The 19,398-nt window shown below is 38.3% G+C and overlaps 1 protein-coding gene across 1 annotated transcript; it reads right to left on the minus strand.

Annotated features, from left to right (window-relative positions):
- Positions 1 to 943: 943 nt before the first annotated feature.
- wu:fl23c11 (uncharacterized) lies at positions 944 to 13,998 on the minus strand. Its single transcript, XM_055046437.1, has 16 exons — positions 13,742 to 13,998; positions 10,934 to 10,961; positions 10,716 to 10,838; positions 10,474 to 10,533; positions 8,912 to 9,009; positions 6,820 to 6,934; positions 6,699 to 6,740; positions 6,003 to 6,130; positions 5,844 to 5,906; positions 5,705 to 5,762; positions 5,385 to 5,608; positions 4,932 to 4,979; positions 4,782 to 4,833; positions 4,403 to 4,498; positions 4,281 to 4,319; positions 944 to 3,111 (listed from the first exon to the last, which is right to left on the minus strand). The coding sequence occupies exons 1-16, from the start codon at positions 13,847 to 13,849 to the stop codon at positions 2,330 to 2,332; spliced, it is 2,064 nt and encodes a 687-aa protein (XP_054902412.1). The 5' UTR covers positions 13,850 to 13,998; the 3' UTR covers positions 944 to 2,329.
- Between the last annotated feature and the right edge of the window lie 5,400 nt (positions 13,999 to 19,398).

Below are 19,398 nucleotides of genomic sequence, written 5' to 3' on the forward strand. Positions count from 1 at the left end.
CATCTTTTAATTGTGGTAACATTTCTCTGTGTGTGACACTGAAGACAATCCAGTGGTATGTATATCTATCAAATACATACAAAATGCATTTGGTGCATAGATCTTGGCATGTGCTTGAAAAGTAATACCTACAAACATTTTAGGACCCATATAATACGCCAGGGCTCATCTTTTAACCACTACCCTTGCAAACAAGACAGCGCTCTATCTACCACTACAGTCTCAATGTTTGTATAATGCAGCACCCTATCTTTGCACAGACACTTTGTTGTTTTAATATTATTTTCTCTGCTGAGCCTGTTGAGTCTTTTGGAAGTCAAGGGAAGAAACAGAAAACAGGATATATTATCACTGGAAGCACTTTATTCTGTCCTCTACAGTTATGTTACATACTGTATTGATTTGATAAGTTTTATGTTGAAAAAGTGATTAGAAAAAGTGTTTGTTCTACCTAATTTTGCTTTGTAATCATATTTGTACTTAAAATGTATTTTTTTTGTCTCTGATGACATAATTTTTCAAGATGTATCAGATGTAATGTTCACAGCTATAAAAAGCTCACCTACGTAAATAATTTACTGGATGGCTATTTTTTAAATGTTGAGTAAAAACAAGCTTAATGAGCGCTTCTCTTGAGTATTGTTTTACCCGACTCATACAATGCATCTGCAGTGCTCCATATTATCCATACAACCAAAGTGCTGTTTGCAGACTGGTACATCTCTTAATTTGACATCTTCCTATTGAGCTTTATTTCTTTAGTTTCTACAGCTCTAATTGGCCATGCAGTCTTCTTCAATAACTGGTACCAACATCTTTTCTGTTTCTCCTGCATACTCTCCTTAATGTTAATGATAAAAACATGCAAATCAAATTAGGATTTTTAAAAAATGCTTAAATGTGCTATAATTTATGTTGTAACAACCTTTACTGTGAAATTGAAGTAAGTCAAAATTGATTTATTCAGATATGAGCAATAATTGTCTATAGAGAAGTACAATAATGCTTTATTCAATTCCATATTAAAACAATTAAGATAAATCACAGTATAAAACCAACTCAGAATTCCTGAGCAAACCATATAGCATATTTACATGTACAGGCTGTCATATATAATTATATATATGCATAAATTTTTTCTTTCAAGAACATCATGTACAGGTAAAATGACTTAAATACACAGTGCATGTGGAAAGGTTGGTATAAATATCAAGACATGCAACACTGAAAATGCTCTTTTTGAGGTTTTGTTTTAATGCCATTTTGCTTTTGCAACATCACAAACATAATTTGCAAACTCCTAAAAGGATCTTCTATTTTTAATGTATTTTGTTTCTCCAGGTAGTGTCATGTTTCAGTGCTGGATCAAGTTTCTCTTCAGCATTTGCTTCTCAACCTTTACGGATCTGATATTTATCATATAAAACCGCTCTTGCTGCTAAACACATAGAATCCAGGTCTATCAAGCTGATATTGCTGTTTGATAAACCTAACTAGCAAAACTGTTTAACAATATGATGCTTCAGCATGTCCTACAGCAATTTTCATGTTGTCCTCATGCATGAGTTTTCTTCCAGATATGCCAGATTCCTCCCACAGTTCAGAAACATGTTTAACTGGTCACTTCAAACTAAGTGCTGGTGTCCGTGTGTATTTTCTGAACTCTGAGTTCAAATTTTCTTCCCATGCATGTGTGCATTTTCTGCAGTTATTCCACTTTCTTCACATTATCCAAATTAAGTGTGCAAAGTTTATCTTTCAATTCCCCACAGGTAACAGTACATGACTGTGTGGTTGTTTGCCTTGCGCATTTCTGTGTTGCCATGTCCTGGATCAGCAACCGCACAGTATATTGCAAAGTATCGCATTATCAGTGGGCGTAATCATATTTCAAAGGACTGTTTGGAGTGCAATAATTGCAGCTAATATATCCCAAGACTTATCAAACTGCATTTTCTTCCAATATTAATCTCGTTGGACACAGTCTCACTGCAGCAAATCCTCACACTGGACAATAATAACATTTGCCCAAAATGGTGAAAGTCACAGAGAGTAAGAAGCATAGTCATATCGTAACTGATATCATCAATGCAATATTTACCAACAGTATTTTCATTGAAAGATATTCTAATGTCATGCAGTTGTATCCTAACCCTTAACTGCCTTCTGTTCAATAACTTCTGGAGACACTTGGAGATCATCAAGCATCAGCATCCCGCGACACAGTAAGAGTAACGCAAACAGAAAATGAATGTCTTTGTGCATTAATTGAGGTATATTTGTTCACTGGAGCCTCCCATAACTTGACCTTTGTGATCCTCTCTAGTTGTCAGACCCAGTCCATTTTACTGACCTGTGTATCAGGACTGGACGGTGGTGTGATTAAATTTGGTTCTAAGAGTAGTGTTTCCCCAGAGTCTTCCTCTTCCTGCCCAACATAGCCTGGAGACACACCAGCAAGATGCAACACATTTGTCCCTGCTGTGAACCCTGACAGCCTTTTGGCAAACGCTCTGGATGCCATTCGAAGCCCCCCTGCTCTTTTCCGCCTTGCTGATGCAGAGGCGATTTGTTTGGAGCCCGCCAGTTCAGTCAGAAAGCCCAAACTTTGGGACGGAAGACTGTAGAGATGGAGGCCACAAAAAAGCTTTGGAAGCGGTCGGTAACCACCTGGAGGTGCAGGAGGGAGTGACTCAAACTGCACCAGCATGAACCGCTCGCCTGCGCGGCCCTGTAAATAGTCTGCAAGAATGCAGCTTAGCGAGGCGCCAAAAACATCCACGTGGCGGGACGAGGTAGAGTCCCCCTCCGTTCCTGTAATGCTCTCTTCATTGTTCTCGCAGCTGCGGGCTCCCCATTGCTCAGCTCTGGTCCACGTGGTCTGGGTTAGGACTAGCACCACCTTACCGCCCTGCCGCTTCAGACGGTCCAGTCGCGAGTGGAGCCATGGCACGGGGCCGAGCACGCTGAGTTCGCCCTGGCTCCAGAGGTCAAGAGACACGGTGAAGCCCAGGGCCTGAAGAGATGAACCCAAGTGACACAGGAGCTCTGGGAGACGCTTGTCATCATCAGGCGGATATAGCAGCATCACATGACCGCCACCCACAGCACCTGAAAGAAAGAAAAACATCCATGCAGGCTGTTTTCAATCACAAGATAAATTAAATATTTGTTTAATATAATGCATGTTGTAATAAATGAACACTAAATGTACTTTCAAATGTACTTTTTAAGCCACAGAGTAATAAAACAAACAAAAAATAATCTCGCCTGAACTATACAACTAGGTATAAATAAAAAAAATCTCACTTTCGCACTGCCTTGAAAATCTGTTTTACATTTTGTCACATGATAAACACAAACCCTTTATGGATTTTATTTTAATTTTATGTGACAGACGAACACTAAGAAGTCCACTTTGGTTGTAAAGTGGAGAAAAAAATATTGGATACTTTTCAAGTTTCTGAACAAACAAAAGTAGGAAAAGTGTAGCATATATTTGTGCCAATACTTTGAAGGACCACTTTCACTGCAATCAAAGCTGCCAGTGGGTATTTCCAAAAGGTTTCCATATATTCTCCATTTGATTAATGTCTGGACTTTGATGTGGCCATTTTAACACATGGATTTACTTTATTCCTAGTAACTCCTCTGTTGTTGCATATTTATGTTTGCTGCTCGAAGGTAATTATTCACAGCTGTTTCTTTTATGGCATTACCCGTAAACAGGACTTATGGCTGGATTCTTGCCACTCTTACAAAATTAGCCCTTATTTGTGGAGTGGGCGACTAATGGTTGCACTGTAGACAGTGCTGCTTCACTGCATCTCCTTCATTGTCACAATGGCTAATTTTCCATTGATCTCCTCTACAGATAAACAGTCGGCAGGTTTGCTGCTGTGATATTGTTTTAAAATTTTGCTCTGTAATCTTTTCTACAACTTTATCTCTGATTTAGCGGGCATGTTCCTTAGTCTGCAGTGATGCCGTTTATTCACTTATCTCCTCAAACAACCAGAAAAGCTGGACTGAGATTTAATTACACTTTGGTTGATTATTTTAATTATTCAAAAATAATTTTTCTTTTCCTTTACAACTTTGCTCTACTTTGTGTCTTCAACATAAAATTCAAAATAAAACAAACTGAAATTTGTGTTTGAAGCAAAGATTTGAAGCAGTAAGACTAGTTTTTAAAGGAACTGTAACATTAGCAAAAGGGTTTGTTTTTTGTTTTGTTTTTTCTTTTGTCAGCATAAACTCAAAACAAGAGTTAGACAAACCTCTGACGTCATCATCCTTCAACCATCTCCAAACATATCCTGGAGAAAAAGCAGAAATAATATTGAGACATTTTCATACTAAATGGAAGAGACATTCAGTTTTGTATTGTAAAGAAGCCAACCTTTCAGAACGCCTCGTATCAAATAGACTCCAAGTACAGCCAAACATATCAGGATAAATCCAATGAGAAGTGGAAGAATCCACCTCTCTCGATGTGCTAAAATAAAACAAAAATCAATCAATCAATCAAGAAGCCTTCATAAGATTGTGTCTAAGATTTCAACCACATGATAAGATTGTAAATGTACAGTGAAAGTCAAATGTTTTGACAGTGGTACAAATCTTGTTTTTCATTAAGTTTACTACTTCATTTTATGGTGACAATCAGTTTCACCTTTAGCGAAACATGCTGTCATTGTCAATAAAATGCATTAAATGATCCACACAAAAGTAGACATTGGACATTGTCTTTAAGATTATGGAGTAGTTTGAGTTCTTACTTTCAAACGGACACTGGGGATCTGAGAACGAGGCCATCCATTCAGATTTAACCTATAATATGATGGTTTAAAGTGACTGTAGGTTCAATGGTTCAGTACAAAATGCTGGTAAAAACAGTGATTTATTGAGGAAAATAGTACAAATGGTACCTGCACACAAAGCTGAGGGTGTGGTTGGAGCAAGAACTCTCCTGCTTGCTGAAAAGACAAAAAGGAATAGATTGAAATGCTAATGAATAAGTACAATAAATAGATCTCAAAATGATCTGAAATTACAAAGATGTCTGAAATACTGCGAGGAACAGATGTAACCACACCGCAATATGTCTGACTTGTGGTGCACAAGGACATCTCCTCAGACAACAATGCTGCCTGGCTAGTAAAATTACTTCGTGCCAGGCATTAAGCAAACAGTGCCTTTTCTTTTATTCGAATCATTTCACTTCTGATCTTTACAGGTCTCCTGGTTGACAGCTACACCATTAAAAGTTTGTCTGATTCCAAACATTGCTCAGCAAAAGTCATTTTGACTCTGGCACAAAATTTCAACATCTACTTTATGAATGGAGGGTGTAGCATATTGAGGAATTATTTTTTTTTTACCCAGTGTACTCCGTGCGCCGCAGTCCAACCAGTACTCTTGAGTTGCTGTTTGGATCCTGTCACTTCTTCACACTGGCCCCCTGCCATGTCTTTCTTGCACAATTGCACCTCTGCCTGCACTTTACAGGGAGAAGTTACATTCCAGATCAGCCCCGTGTTCCTCCTCCTTAACGGAGACTCCACCATAGTCACAGACACGTTGTGCTGCATTCTTCTCAGAGCGTCTATTAAAAAAAACAAAAAAGCAGAAAATGGCACGTCATATTCCATGAACCAGTTCATCACGAAGCAGATAAGATCAGACAACAAACAACTCTTACCTGTTTTATTTGTGAAAGGACAGTACTTCCCTTTCGTGCTTTTACTATCAAACCATACCTATAAAAATAAGTTTTTTTTAAAAATCATTCCTTTCATCTTATGCAAGTGAATATTTTTCCAAGTTAAAATTCCAGTTACCAGGAAGCATAGGCATGGTGTAATGAGATGTGATGGAATAACTGTTTCACTCTTGCCAGGGGGCTGCACAGATAAGAAAATTAAAGTTACAGTACAGGTGAAACTATTGTTGAACATTTTTGAAAAGGGTGCATATTCTATATTTTAGGGATGACTTACCCATGTAAGAGGCTGTCCAGATATGTCGTCCCATTTCATTACCCAATAGACCTTCTCTTGTACGGAAGAAATATTTTTCAGTTGCAGCCGGACCACGCTTTCTGTGTCATTCACCAGGAGCCTGGGAACTGGAAGAGGAATATGTCAGTCATCGCCAACTGACCGTAGTCCTTCTTTAAATTCATTGCGTGGAAGCATGTGCAAGAACGGACAAACAAATGATTCCAGAAAATGTGTTTTCTTACAAAAATTCACAAAGTACAGAAAAAGACGCATATATTTTAGCTTCACAAATGAAGATAACCAGACAACATGCAAAATGTAGTTTTAAAATTTTGATTTTTTTTTTTCATTAATTAAGAGAAAAAAAGTCATCCAAGCCACTGTGAGCCCATGTGAGAAACAACTTCCCTCTCTAAACCTAAAAGCTGGATGCAACAAAGTGCCATCAACCATATGTGGTACTTGGCAATCAGTCTTTAAATTTCTGTAGGAGAATTTGACCTGCTTTTCCTTGCAGAAGTGGTTTAATTAAGCCACATTCAAATATTTTAAGCATCTCAACCAGATTTAATGAAACGTACATCTTAGAAAAGGCTCCACTTTTGTGTCATCAGTCCACAGAATACAATCCTGAATGTAACATTGCTTTAGATTTTTGTGGACAATTGTATTTGTGAAATTTTAATCACTTACCGTTGTACTCTTGAGAAAGTTTCAAGAGATTCAAGGGACAAACTGAAAGAAAGAGGAAGGAAAAGGAACTCAGTGACCCTGCTGTTTTTTGTTTTGATAAAATTACAGCACTTTAACTCACCTTCTTTAGGTGCAGGAAATGTGATATTTTTGATGATTTGCATTTTCTTTGAATCTACTGTGACCACAACAGGCGCCTCAAAATCCACTTTCTCTATCAACAGCAACTGTGTTAGCTGAAAATATAAAAACAATGTAAGCATCCAGACACTTTAAATAACATCTGCGAATGTGATCGTGGTCACATTTGAACAGTTCGAAACATTTATAGCGTACTCTTGGTAGCATATGCTACACCATATAGATGGTCCATCTGCTCCAATGAAGTTTTTGCTCACTTTGGGAAGAGGTTGAAATTGAGATAGCAGAGAAGTTGGAGCTTGTTTTCCCATTTAAATAGCTAGTAATATTTTGACAACTTGAAGGTCAAAAATACTGTGCAGCATCTAGAAATGATGGCCATGTCTTGCTGTAGATTAACCCAACAACAGAATTAAGAAGAAACAATATTAAAATTCTAAAGTAAATTTCAGCTATTTTAAATGCATCCAAGATGCTGGTTTGAGGATTTCAAAAGCAGCTGATCTGGATTTTTATGCACAGCCATATCTGAGTCCTTAAAAAAAGGTATGAAAAGAAGGAGCAAATGAGGTTGTTGTACATGCCAAGTTAAATATAGTAAGCATAGATAAGAAATATGTATATTCATGTGAAAAAAGTCACTCTTATGGATGTTCATTCTGAATAAAACAATCATGATAACTATATTTCTTTAAAAAACTATAATTTTAAACATTAAAAGTATTTCAAGTAGTACTTTGTAACAGCCCAATAACAATGATAGACCATGAATATATAATAAGTATGCAGAAGTTCACTAAAGAGCTTCCAGTATTCATTAGTAACAGGAAGAAGAGGAAAATTATGAATCCAATAAGGAAGAGAAACTCTGTAGCAATTAGTTAGATAAAAATAAAGGCTTGAAGGTTGACTTTAACATTTCTGTTTGGCTCAACATGAGCTGAACAAGAACACAGATTCAGAGAGTAGATAGGAAACATAATGTATTTATTCTACTACAAAGAAAGCAGAATAAAAATAGCTATACTTGACTTCCTTGTTCAGGGATCCCGAGCTTAAATAACAAAATTTGATTACATTTGTTTTTCAAGATTTACTAAAATAATCAGGTGGCGCTTTTCACCCAACAACATTCTACTTATCTATCTTTCCCTCTTTCAATATAATTTTATCTTACTCAGTTTTAAGAATTCAGCAGTATAAACACAAATAAATGCAGCAAGAAAAATAAAAGTCAAATTAACTAAATGAATTAATATATCCTTACTGTAAACTTGAGCATTTTCTGCTCAGACTAGCCCATTTGTACCATTTATTGAATATTGTACTAGAGGTAATATTGTAGGTATAAAATTTTACAATTTACTTTTGAAAACCAACAAAGTAATGTTGGTAATATTTTCTGGGCATTAAACTGCATCAGTTTCCAAAGAATTGAATGAACTCAGCAAAGCAAAAACGTCTTGCCCACAAGATGTTTAAACATGTTTCTGTTCCTGCTCCAGGGTATTGCTTTAAAAACTCATATCTACATGTTTCGTTCTGTTCATCCTTTTTTTTTTTTTTTTTTTTCCAAACACACAATGACACCACGTAGGAGGATGATATAAATTTCCCAGGAAGAAGTCAAAGGAAATAATTTCTCTATGAATAGATTTAGTAGGAAAAGAGAAACTTCAACGCCTGTCACACATGCAGAATAAATACCTTTGATTTTTAGGGACCATTATCTACTATCACAGTTAAAATTAAGTAGTGCTTATAGAAAATGTAAATATTTAGAAACAAGTTTTTTTTTTCAAATCGTTAAAGAAGAATAGTTTATTTCATTTATTTGACCCAAATTAAACCACAATTTAAAAGCCGTGCTCAAAAAGCCAAACATACCCTGAGATTTAGCTGCTAGTGTTTTTCACCAGAGGTTGTGCGTTTCAAACTGCAATACCAGAAGAGGATTAGATGAATAATTTTAATAAAGATTGCTATGTAAAATCTGTGAAACCATAGACTTCAATGACGGTGTTCTTTTTTACCAGGACTGTACTTGAGGCTATTTTTTATATAAGGCTTACCGTGTTTTTGGAGGACGCGCTCATGTCGGCTGGTTTGAAATAAATTGCCCTGCAGATTTCAATGGAACCCGGCAAGGAGAGACAGACTTTCACAATGGCTGCAAGACAAAGAAAAATTTTATATAAATTACAGTACAAAGTTATTATACAAAGCCAACTACAGTGTCATTCACAATATCAGCACGCCTAGTAAAGACACACAGAGGACTGAAAATTTGGTTATCTTTTGTAAGTCAGAAAAATTCAACCATTTTAAATAAGCTCATCTGGGGGTTTGTTGCTTACTGTGTTAATATAATCAATAGAGAAAAAAATCACCTTACTTTATGCAACTTACATAAAAATATATATCTATATTACACAATTAAACTGAGATAAACTTGGATCTTCGTCCAGCCATGTAACTAAAGGTGACTATGTTATGGTGGTCAGCATAAACAGATTTGTATTGACCATCAAGAGCTAAGATGTGCCTTTGAAGAAAGAGATTATCTTAACCTGCTCACACTTTAACCAGCTAAAACACATGAAACTGTCACATAATTGGCTGGATAAAGACCCAAGTTCATCTAATCACTATGAAGATGGAGTTTTAAAAAAATCTCACCACTGCTGGAAGGAGTGGCATTTTAAGTCCTTAACCACAATTAGATAAGATCTACATGTCAGGAAGAAATCGCTGATACCATCACAAGCCTAAACTTGTAGAGTTTGCCCAATGCTATTGGGACTTTAACCTGAATTGTGTAATATATTATAAAAATTCATGTAATTGAGTGTGATTATATCTACATGATTGGACTGATTTGGTTAAATACGTTGGAACTGTTAGTGTTATATTACTATTACTAGTTGAGTCACAAGCATAATGAATTTAACTCAACTGAGTGTGCGGGTCAGACTAACATCATCCACATTTGATGAACAGACCCTCCAAATTAGTTTGGCAGGAAACACAGGATGAAAATGTGAAAGGCACGTCATGGCCTCTGTCATACCTAGTGTGTATTCCATCAAAGTGTGGGACTGTTTCTTTTCTGATGGCCCTGGAAGTTTTGACTTTTGACTTTACGGGAAGATCAGTTTTCCACTGCCATTAAACTGAAAATGGGTCATCATTTGGATATTTTTGGTAGGATAATAAGCCAGAGCAAATAACCACATCAAGATAGAAATTATTTATCTGAAGCAAAACTCTACTTCAGTATTTCACCAGCTCACTCCCAAAACCTAAATCCTATATATATAAAAAAAGTGAGGTCAATAAAGAGAAGAGAACATTTGGGGGAGCCAGGACTCTCTTTGTTCACTCCAGTTCTGTGAAATCTTGTGGAAGATAACTAAGAACTCTCCCATTTCCAAACACAATTTAAATCAAATATAAATGACCAATTAAATGAGGCAGACAATTTATCTAAAATAATTGCTTTTCAACATTTCTCCAACCAGTAAATGTGATAAGGCAATAATTTTCTACAATTTTACAACTTCTTTCACACCTTTACTGGGACCACCAATGATTTGACATGACCTTTAACTACCCTCAAGAGTTTATTTCATACCTTCTTCATCGCTGTCGTCACCTGATCCGTCGGGACTCTGCTGTTCGAAATCTGCACCAACTGTAACATGTAATGATGTCAGCAAAGAAAACAGCACGGCTAAATACTGCTTAACAGAAGCCACAGTGCTGCAGCAAAAAGCAATAATGAAACAATAAATATATACACACACACGTTTACATCTACGGTGACGCTTTTGGGTCACTGTAGATTTCTTTTAGATAATAAATATTTGAAGTTACCTTGGAGACTGATTTTAATTTGTAGACATGGTTCACAGACCAAGCGGCAGTGAGTGGCGCTGAGCTGAATGTGTGTAATATTTACAAAGCCATATGGATCAGGAGGGGCATCTCTGAAAGACACTGAAGACAAAGACCGTCTGTTTAGACCAACTGTGGGCGTACAAGCTTGTCATTATAAAACAGAACCACATATGCAACAGATGTCACGCAGCTACCTTTGGTCATGCGGCAGTCAGAGAGACCCTGGAAGCGAGGAAAAAAACAGCATAAGAGAAATGTTAATGAACCACACCTACAAAGCACATCAACAATAAATACAGTCTTAACAGGTATTTACATGTTTTATACAAGAACAAAACCACTGCAGCTTATGAAACTTAATTTCAACCTGGCTGTTTTAAAATTGTATAGACTCTGTGGACTTGTAAAATTAGAGGTCATTATATTTGTTTACAATTTGGTGCAGTTTTTATAAAAGCTTCACAGTGTTCTCTAAAGCTTCTGAACCTCATTCCACCGCTAAAACTGAACAAACACTGAAAAACAATGCACTAACTAATTTTTTTTTAATCACATTTCCCAGCTTTCTTCTCTTACTGGATGCGTTTGGTGGGTGTAAGGTTATCACAACACTTTTCATAGAGCTTTCATCTCAAGACACATGAACAAAACAGTATTTGAAATTAGGTTTCGTTTTTGATGTCTCCGGTTGGTAGGACTGTTTAACTCACTGTGTCATTTAACTCAGACATGAGTCATAAACTCCACAAACTCTATTAATTTGATCCTGTTCAATTTCTTATTAGTTTGCCCTTTAAACTGATTTAATCTTCTGTGTTTGTGTTTTTTAAATTCACCTGTAAGTTTATATTTACCCATAAAAAGTGGTTTTTACTTAAAAAAAAAAAAGCTAAGGTTAGAAGACTTTATTATTGGGGGGATTTAACCCATTGCATAAAAATGGCATTTCCTTAAATTTCTTCTCTTTTTTGTGCTCAACAATGCATAAACTATCTGTGGTAAAAGAAGAAAGGAATATACACAGCTAACTTCTGGTAAACATGTGCCAAAAGAGAAAGACAAGAGAACACACATTTATATATTTAGGTCAGACAGATATCTATTGATCTATATAACTCAAGAAGATACCTGCCTATTGTTTTCAACATCTGCAGTCTGGATAATGATGAAAAAGTTTGAGATACCACAAATTGTGACACAAAAGGCTGTAAAAAATACTTTATTTTCCCATTATGGATCACATCAAGGATGGTAAAAAGATCTCAGAGGCTGAATTTTAGGGAACTGTATCACCTTGTTTTTACTGCATCTGCAGAGCAGCAAATAGTTTGTAGGTTTTAGCACATCTTTACCAGATGTGCCAGGAAAAACAGGGGGTTCTGTGTTTTTATGAAATCAGAAATTGTTCAAAGGTGACATGAAGCTTGTTTCTGGATCACATTAAGAAAAAAAAAAATTGTTCCTGGAAAATATAATTACCTCAATTTTAAGTAATTCCAAATTAAATACTTTTAGTTTTCTCCTTAATTCCACTTTATTATCATCTGTTATTTCCCCGCTTTCTTCTCTTACTGAATGTGTTTGGTGGGTGTGATTTACAATTAACCGTTTATTTTTATAGCATGTCTGACTGTCAGATTTGGGTTAAATCACGGTGGAGTGCTGGAGGCAAAAGTGTTTTTATTCTGTTTTATTTAATAATAAACTCATTTGTTTGATTATTTATTATTTAATAATAAAACACCAGCATGTAGCACAATAAAGAGGCAACCTAATCTAATTTATGTTTTCACAAATAACGACAGATTATCACTTGGAAACAGTGTCAAAACAAACACATCCCAGATTTTTGGCAGTTTGGTTTGATCCCATGTCAGTGTTTATTGTATAAATTGTTTCCACTCGACTAATTTTAGTGCCAGTTTCAGGCACTGAAGTTGTCAGCTCCAGGCCCATATTGTTAATTAACTTGCTCTGTAAATCTGTAAGAAAAACAAAACATATCGTGCTTCTGCGAAGCAACTACTGAGTTTCCAACCTGTTGCTCATGTACTTTTGGAATTATTATTTTTTTTTTTCTGTCACTCAAATTTATATTTATACGCTTGGATTCAGCACACCAAACAGCTATCTTCACACCAGAGGGAGTGAACAGGCATCAGACAACTACTGAGTCCAAACCACTTCAGGCATTATCTCTGTTTCAATAGAGGATTACCACAAGGAATGCAACAGTTACAGCACAGTCTGTGACAGGTGAACCGCTACCAAACTTTGCAATAGTTCTCTGAAGGCTGAAGTTATTTCTGTTGGTTAGGCATCTTCTTTCCATACTTTTTTCTTCCACTCAACTTTCCACAATACAGCACTCCAAACAGACTTAATGGGAAACTGAAAAGTCAGTCAGTGCCTCCAATGGTGTAAGTCACTGTAACGCAAAACATTTCATTTGTCTGCGTTAAAACGAATTTAAAAGGAGTCCTAATCTAATCTTCACAGAAACTGAATTTTAGGCGTTGTAAATATCAAATATAATGATCAAAATTATCCATGAAATGTATCACCCTCTGTGTAATGAACCTGGATACTATAGGATCTCCTCTTACCGATTTGAAATAATAAACTTTTAAATGACTTCTCAAAGTGCATTTAGGTGCAGTCGTGAAAAAAAAAATAGGATGAAACTCTGAAAATGGCAATTTTATTTCAGAGGGTTGTTTCACACTACTCAGAAGCTCAGTGGTTTTGTGTGAAAGTGACGTGGTCAGAAGTGGGACAGTGGGGTAAGGTGTCGCGCTCAGGACAGCTGAATAAGTAATGGACATGAAACTTTGATCCCTGCCTGGATGCGCGTCTTGTCCGAATCCTGACCCACATAACAAGTCATGCTCAGACACAGCACCGTGAAGCAACTTTAACAAATGATGTCATCACGTATTGCACATTTATGAAGCAGAAATGGGAAAATTGGGTGCAATTTCAAAGTCGATAATGTCGGTTACCTGGCACAGCAGTTCAGGTGTGTCGTTTTCCTGCGCGCCTGCTGACAGGAGCAGCCGCACGATGAGCACGGCCACAGCATGCGCTCCCAAACGCAGACAGGGAGACATGTTTTCCGCTCGAAGCCGACAGGGACGCTTCAATCTTCCGTTCCCAGCTTCTCCTTGACCGTTACGTCCATAGAGCAACACTGCGCCTCAGCGGAACTATATTTCCAAGAAGAAGAAAACAAGCTGCTGCCGTCGGACCTGCTACCTGCTTCTCACGGAGCGCGACCAGAAAAGTGGGCGGATCCCGTTGTGCAGGTTGTGACGTAAATCTGAACAATTGCTCCACAAGTGGGAGATCTATGTTTCAGGACGTGGAAGGATTTGGGGCAAACGAGAGCTTCCTGGAGGTAAAAGTTTCAAGTTGTCAGGAGATCTCAGATTTAAATATTATGGAAATGAAAGGAATAGCAGATGAAATAACAGTATATATAGAGGAAACTCAGTGTCTTAATTAATTGTTGATAATATGCCTCTGTGAGATGCATATAGAACTTCTGCCAGACAGGCTTAAGTAAATGAATATATTGATTCCTAATTGTTGAAGCCATCAGCTTGACGCTCTCCGTCTTTTCCCTTCGTCTTACTCGATGACAAAAAAAAAAAAACCCAAAACGAAAAACAGACTGAATCCTCTTGATAAGTTGAACGGTTTACTTCAGAAATAAAAACAGTACAAAATTTCACATTCCACACTAATAAAAAGTAAGTTAAAAAAGAGAAAGAAAAAGCGAGGTCAAAAAACTGTGTGGCTCCACTCCAACTGCCCAACTCCCTCCATTTAGCCACACCCCAACTCTTCCACTCCAATTAGTTATGCAAATTCACAATATGTCTCCAGAGACTTAATTTAGGCTTCTACATTACCGGCCCCTAATTGTTATCAACGTTCTTGAAACAATTACAAACATAAGAGTTTAAACATGAACAAGAAAAGCCTAAATCACATTGCAACTATGAAAAACAAACAAAACAAAACAAAAAAAAAACCAAGTCCATAGTCCATCACCTCGTGAATGAGGCCTTGACCTTAGATCCTTTATCCGTCCTCTTCTGAGCCCTGCAGAAGACATAGCTTTGTTATTGGGCGACAAAGCTCGTTACTCTTAGTCTTTACTTTCACCTGTCGAACAAAGCCATTTCTGTCTGGAAATGTCTCTACAACTCTTCCAAGTGGCCAGGAGTTTCTGGGAGAGGTGTCATCCACAATCAGAACGACGTCTCCAACACAGAAGTTTCTTTTAGGGGAAGACCACAGCTGACGTTCTTGGAACTGGGAGAGGTACTCCCTGCACCAGCGTTTCCAGAAGATATCTGCGAGGTATTGCACCTGTCTCCAACGGCGATTTGTGTACTGATCGTCCTTCTGAAAAACTCCTGGTGGTAACTCGGGTTTGACCTTTAGCAACAACAGATGATTAGGGGTCAGTGCCTCAAGATCATGAAGGTCTGATGAAGCCTTTGTAATGGGCCGGCTGTTTATGATTGCTTCTGCTTCACAAAGCAAGGTGTGTAGACCCTCTTCATCCAAAAGTTGCTCTTTGACTGTAATGTTCAGGATTTTCCTCACTGAACGGATTAGACGCTCCCAGCTTCCTCCGTGGTGTGAACCTGTTGGCGGATTGAAATGCCACTGAACACCAGCCTGTTGCAAATGATTTTCAATCTTGCTTGTATTCCATGCCTTAATTGATTTTCTCATCTCAGCATCAGCTGACTTGAAGTTGGTTCCATTATCCGAATACATCTCTCTCACTTGTCCTCTTCTGGCAACAAATCTTCTGATTGCGTTCAAACATGCATCAGTGTCAAGAGAAGAGGCAATCTCGAGATGTACAGCTCTTATAGCAAGACAAGTGAAGATAACACCGTATCTCTTTACTTGACTTCTACCCCTTTTAACCAGAAATGGACCGAAATAATCAACGCCAACTCTGGTAAATGGAGGATCGTCTGGCAGGATCCTGCAGGTAGGTAGATCTGCCATAATTTGTTTGCCAGTGGTTCCATGTAATCTTTTGCAGATTGTGCATTTGGATAGAAATCTTCTGATGGTTCCGCTGGCTCCTGGGATCCAAAATCTTTGCCGCAGCTGAGCCAACATGTGATTCCGTCCTGCATGAGCTGTAGTGTCATGAATGTGTCTAAGCACAAGCTCTGTGACGTGTGACTTCTTCGGTAGGTAGAATGATTTGCTGTCTGGAGTTGTAAGGCATTGCTGTTCGGTGCAACCTTCCACCAACTCTCATAACTCCCTCTTCTAGCACTGGATTTAGCTTAAAAAGTGAGCTACTTTTCTTTACACTCCGATGTTCTTGCAGCATAGCCAAATCTGCCTTAAAATTTTGCTTTTGACAGTATTTAATGATTTCTGTTTCTGCTTCAACCAAGTTGTCGGATGTCAGATTCTTTCCTTTGAAAATCTTCTTGAACTTATTCATCTTGCTTTCATCTCCTGAAGCCTTTAGTTCCTTCCTCTTTTCTTTAAGTTCCTTCAGCAACTCTTTCAGTTTTAAGAACCAAGCTACAGCACGTTTTAGCTTTTTCCAGGAAGAGTAATAGCTCATCAGCGGATCCAGGACATCCTTTGCTTCTTGTACCTGAATGATGTGCACTTGAGTCATTCTTTTGATCTCTGGGTCATCAGTATCTGGCATTCCAGGGTCTGGATTTTTGGGCCATTGGTCATGTGAGCCATGCAAGAAACTGGGTCCAGATAGCCAAACTTTGTTTTTCATAAATTCTTCCACAGTTTGTCCTCTTGAAACATGATCAGCCGGATTCAGATTAGTGTTGATGTATCTCCACTGTGATGTTTCAGAGTGTTCCAGGATGGCAGAGATCCTATTGGAGACAAAAGTCTTGAACCTAGTGCCTTCACTCCTGAGGTACTTTAGCACAGCTGTGCTGTCAGTCCAAAAGACCGATTTAGCGAGCTCCAGATCCAGCTCCTTTCGTAGCAGTGTATCCATCTTTGTTGCAACTGTGGCGGCTGTCAATTCCATTCTTGGGATGGTTGGTGACTTTAAAGGTGCAACCCTGGTCTTGGCCATGATCAATGTGCATTGAGTTTCGCCAGTTTCAGAGTGCAGCAGCAAGTAACTTGCTGTTCCATAGGCATCTTCGCTTGCATCAGCAAAGTGATGAAGCTGTGCGAAGACTGACACACCAAACTGCTTTGACTTAACACATCGGTTGATTCCAAACTTCTCGAGCAGAGACAGACTTGAAATCCAACTTTTCCAACTTTTTACAACGTCATCTGGTAGATCTTCATCCCAGCTATACTTCTGCCGACATAAATCCTGTAGAATTCTTTTTGCTGGAAGTATTACTGGAGCAAGAAATCCCAAAGGGTCAAAGATGGAGCTGACCAAGGAAAGCAGACCTCTCCTGGTGTGTGGTCGATCTTTGGGGTTGATCTTGAACCTGAACTTATCGGATTCAGTGCACCAATGGATGCCCAATGTCCTTTCCATCGGCAGATGGTCTTCATCTAAGTCCAGATTCTTAAATCCTTGTGCCCTTTCCTCTTCTGGAATTGAACTGAGCACCTTTCTGCTGTTACTTGACCATTTAGTCAGTCGAAATCCTCCCTTTTCCAACATGTGTCTTAATTCAGAACACAGTGTGATGGCTTTGTCTTCATCAGAAACAGACTTCAGACAGTCATCAACATAAAAATTTTGCTGAACTGTTTTGACCGTTTCCTCCGTAAACTCATTTGCAAAATCTGTTGCACATCTTTGAAGTGCGTAGGTAGCAACACTTGGTGATGATGTTGCACCAAAAATGTGCACTAACATCTTGTATTCAACCAGATCCAGGTCATAGTTCCCCTCAGGCCACCAGAGAAACCTAAGGAAATCTGTGTCTTCACTGTGGACTCTAACTTGATGGAACATGGCCTCAACATCCGCCATGACTGCCACAGGTTCTTGGCGGAATCTCACAAGAACCCCCAATAGAGAGCTTGTAAGGTCTGGCCCCTGCAATAGTTGTTGGTTCAATGCTGTTCCTTGAAAGCTTGCTCCACAGTCGAAGACGACTCGCAGTTTTTGCTTAGTTGGATGTCTAACCCCATGATGAGGCAGATACCATGTTCTTCCCTCTGGTCCACAGGTATTACTGTCAAGTTTCACTGCAAAACCTCTCTTGAGCAGATCATTGATAAATCCAACATACTCTCCATAAAATTTTATATCCTTTGAAAACCTCTTGCGTAAATTCAGTGCACGTTGTTCTGCAACTGCTCTGTTGTTTGGCATCTTTACAGACGTCTCCTTCACAGGGAGGCAAATGCTATAATGACCATCTTCCAATTTCACAGATTGAGACACCATTCTCATAAACTGATGATCATTCTTGGACATCTCTGTGGCTTCCTTTTGTCCTGCATCGGGAAAGTCCTGCTTGAACTGCAGTTGCCAGAGTTCTTCTAGTTTAGCCACAGAAATTCGATTTGCAGTAATTCCTGACGATGTTTCACTCATCATGTCCATTTTGCCTCTAAGCGGTCCATTCACTGTCCAGCCCAAGATTGTCTTTACTGCATATGGTCCATTGTCCACACTGTTAATCACTTGCAATGGTTCCATAACTTTGGAAACATTTGCTCCAATAAGCAATCCAACCTCTGCTTGGATAGTGGGAATTTTCACCTCCTTTAGGTGGGGCCAACCATCAATATCCTCTTGACGGGGAATATTGTCCTTAGTTACAGGAATCTCTTTCTGTGAATAAACCTCAGAAAGTTCCACAAATTGGTTATTGTCCAAGCTGCTGATCTCTAGACCAGTCACAATGCATGTGTTCACAACTGATTCGTTTCCCATAGTTCGCAACGAAATGTTTACGTTGCGCCCATTCATGTTCAACTGCTTAATCAGTGTCTCTGTAGCAAAGGAAGCTGAGCTGCCTGGATCTAAAAATGCGTACGTTTTCACAGTCTTGGTTCCCTTTTGTGCCTTAACAAACACTGGAATGATTGACAAGACACAATCGTCCCTACCGGCCCCAGTGACACCACAGGTTTCAGCTGTTTGTACAAACGCAGTTGTTACAGATTGTTGATCACAACTTTCCCTTACTGTTTCTTCTTTAACACCCTTGGTTGTAATATGTAAAGCTGTGGGATGACATCTTGAGCATTCTTGACACTTAAGTTTCTGTTTGCAACTGTTACTCATATGTCCTTGCTTCAAACATGCAAAACACAAACCTTTGCTCCTCAAAAATTCAATTTTGTCCTTATGTAGCTTGCTCTTGAATTTTTTGCAAACTGTGAGGCTGTGATGTTCTTCACCACAATAAGCACAAGGTTTGATGGTTGTCTCTGTGGTTGCAGGTGGTGTTTTTGAAGAGTCTTGTTTGTTATCTTCTGTCCTTTGTCGTACAACAGTTGTGGTAAACACCTTCTTTGGTTTGAATGATTCCGTGTATTGTTTTGCTTTTGGTTTAGCGGGTTCTTTCATGGTTATGGTCGTGTCCTTTAAATTTCCGTAGAGGGGATGTAAAAGATACTTAACCTGCTGGTTCAAAAAGTTAACAAAGTCTTTAAATTTAGCTCTTTTCTTGGTCCTTTCTTGCAGGTCACAGGCAGATTTTCTCCA

The sequence above is a fragment of the Poeciliopsis prolifica genome, unplaced genomic scaffold (assembly GCF_027474105.1).
Source record: "Poeciliopsis prolifica strain line A6 unplaced genomic scaffold, Auburn_PproV2 SCAFFOLD023, whole genome shotgun sequence".
Classification (NCBI taxonomy): domain Eukaryota; kingdom Metazoa; phylum Chordata; class Actinopteri; order Cyprinodontiformes; family Poeciliidae; genus Poeciliopsis; species Poeciliopsis prolifica.

Excerpts from the sequence above, each read along its gene's own strand:
- wu:fl23c11 (XM_055046437.1), bottom strand. The coding sequence starts at position 13,849 with ATGTCTCCCTGTCTGCGTTTGGGAGCGCATGCTGTGGCCGTGCTCATC. Across the intron at positions 10,962-13,741 it reads CACCTGAACTGCTGTGCCAG|GGTCTCTCTGACTGCCGCAT; the intron begins GTAACCGACATT and ends CCTCGCTTCCAG. Across the intron at positions 5,763-5,843 it reads CACCATGCCTATGCTTCCTG|GTATGGTTTGATAGTAAAAG; the intron begins GTAACTGGAATT and ends TTATTTTTATAG.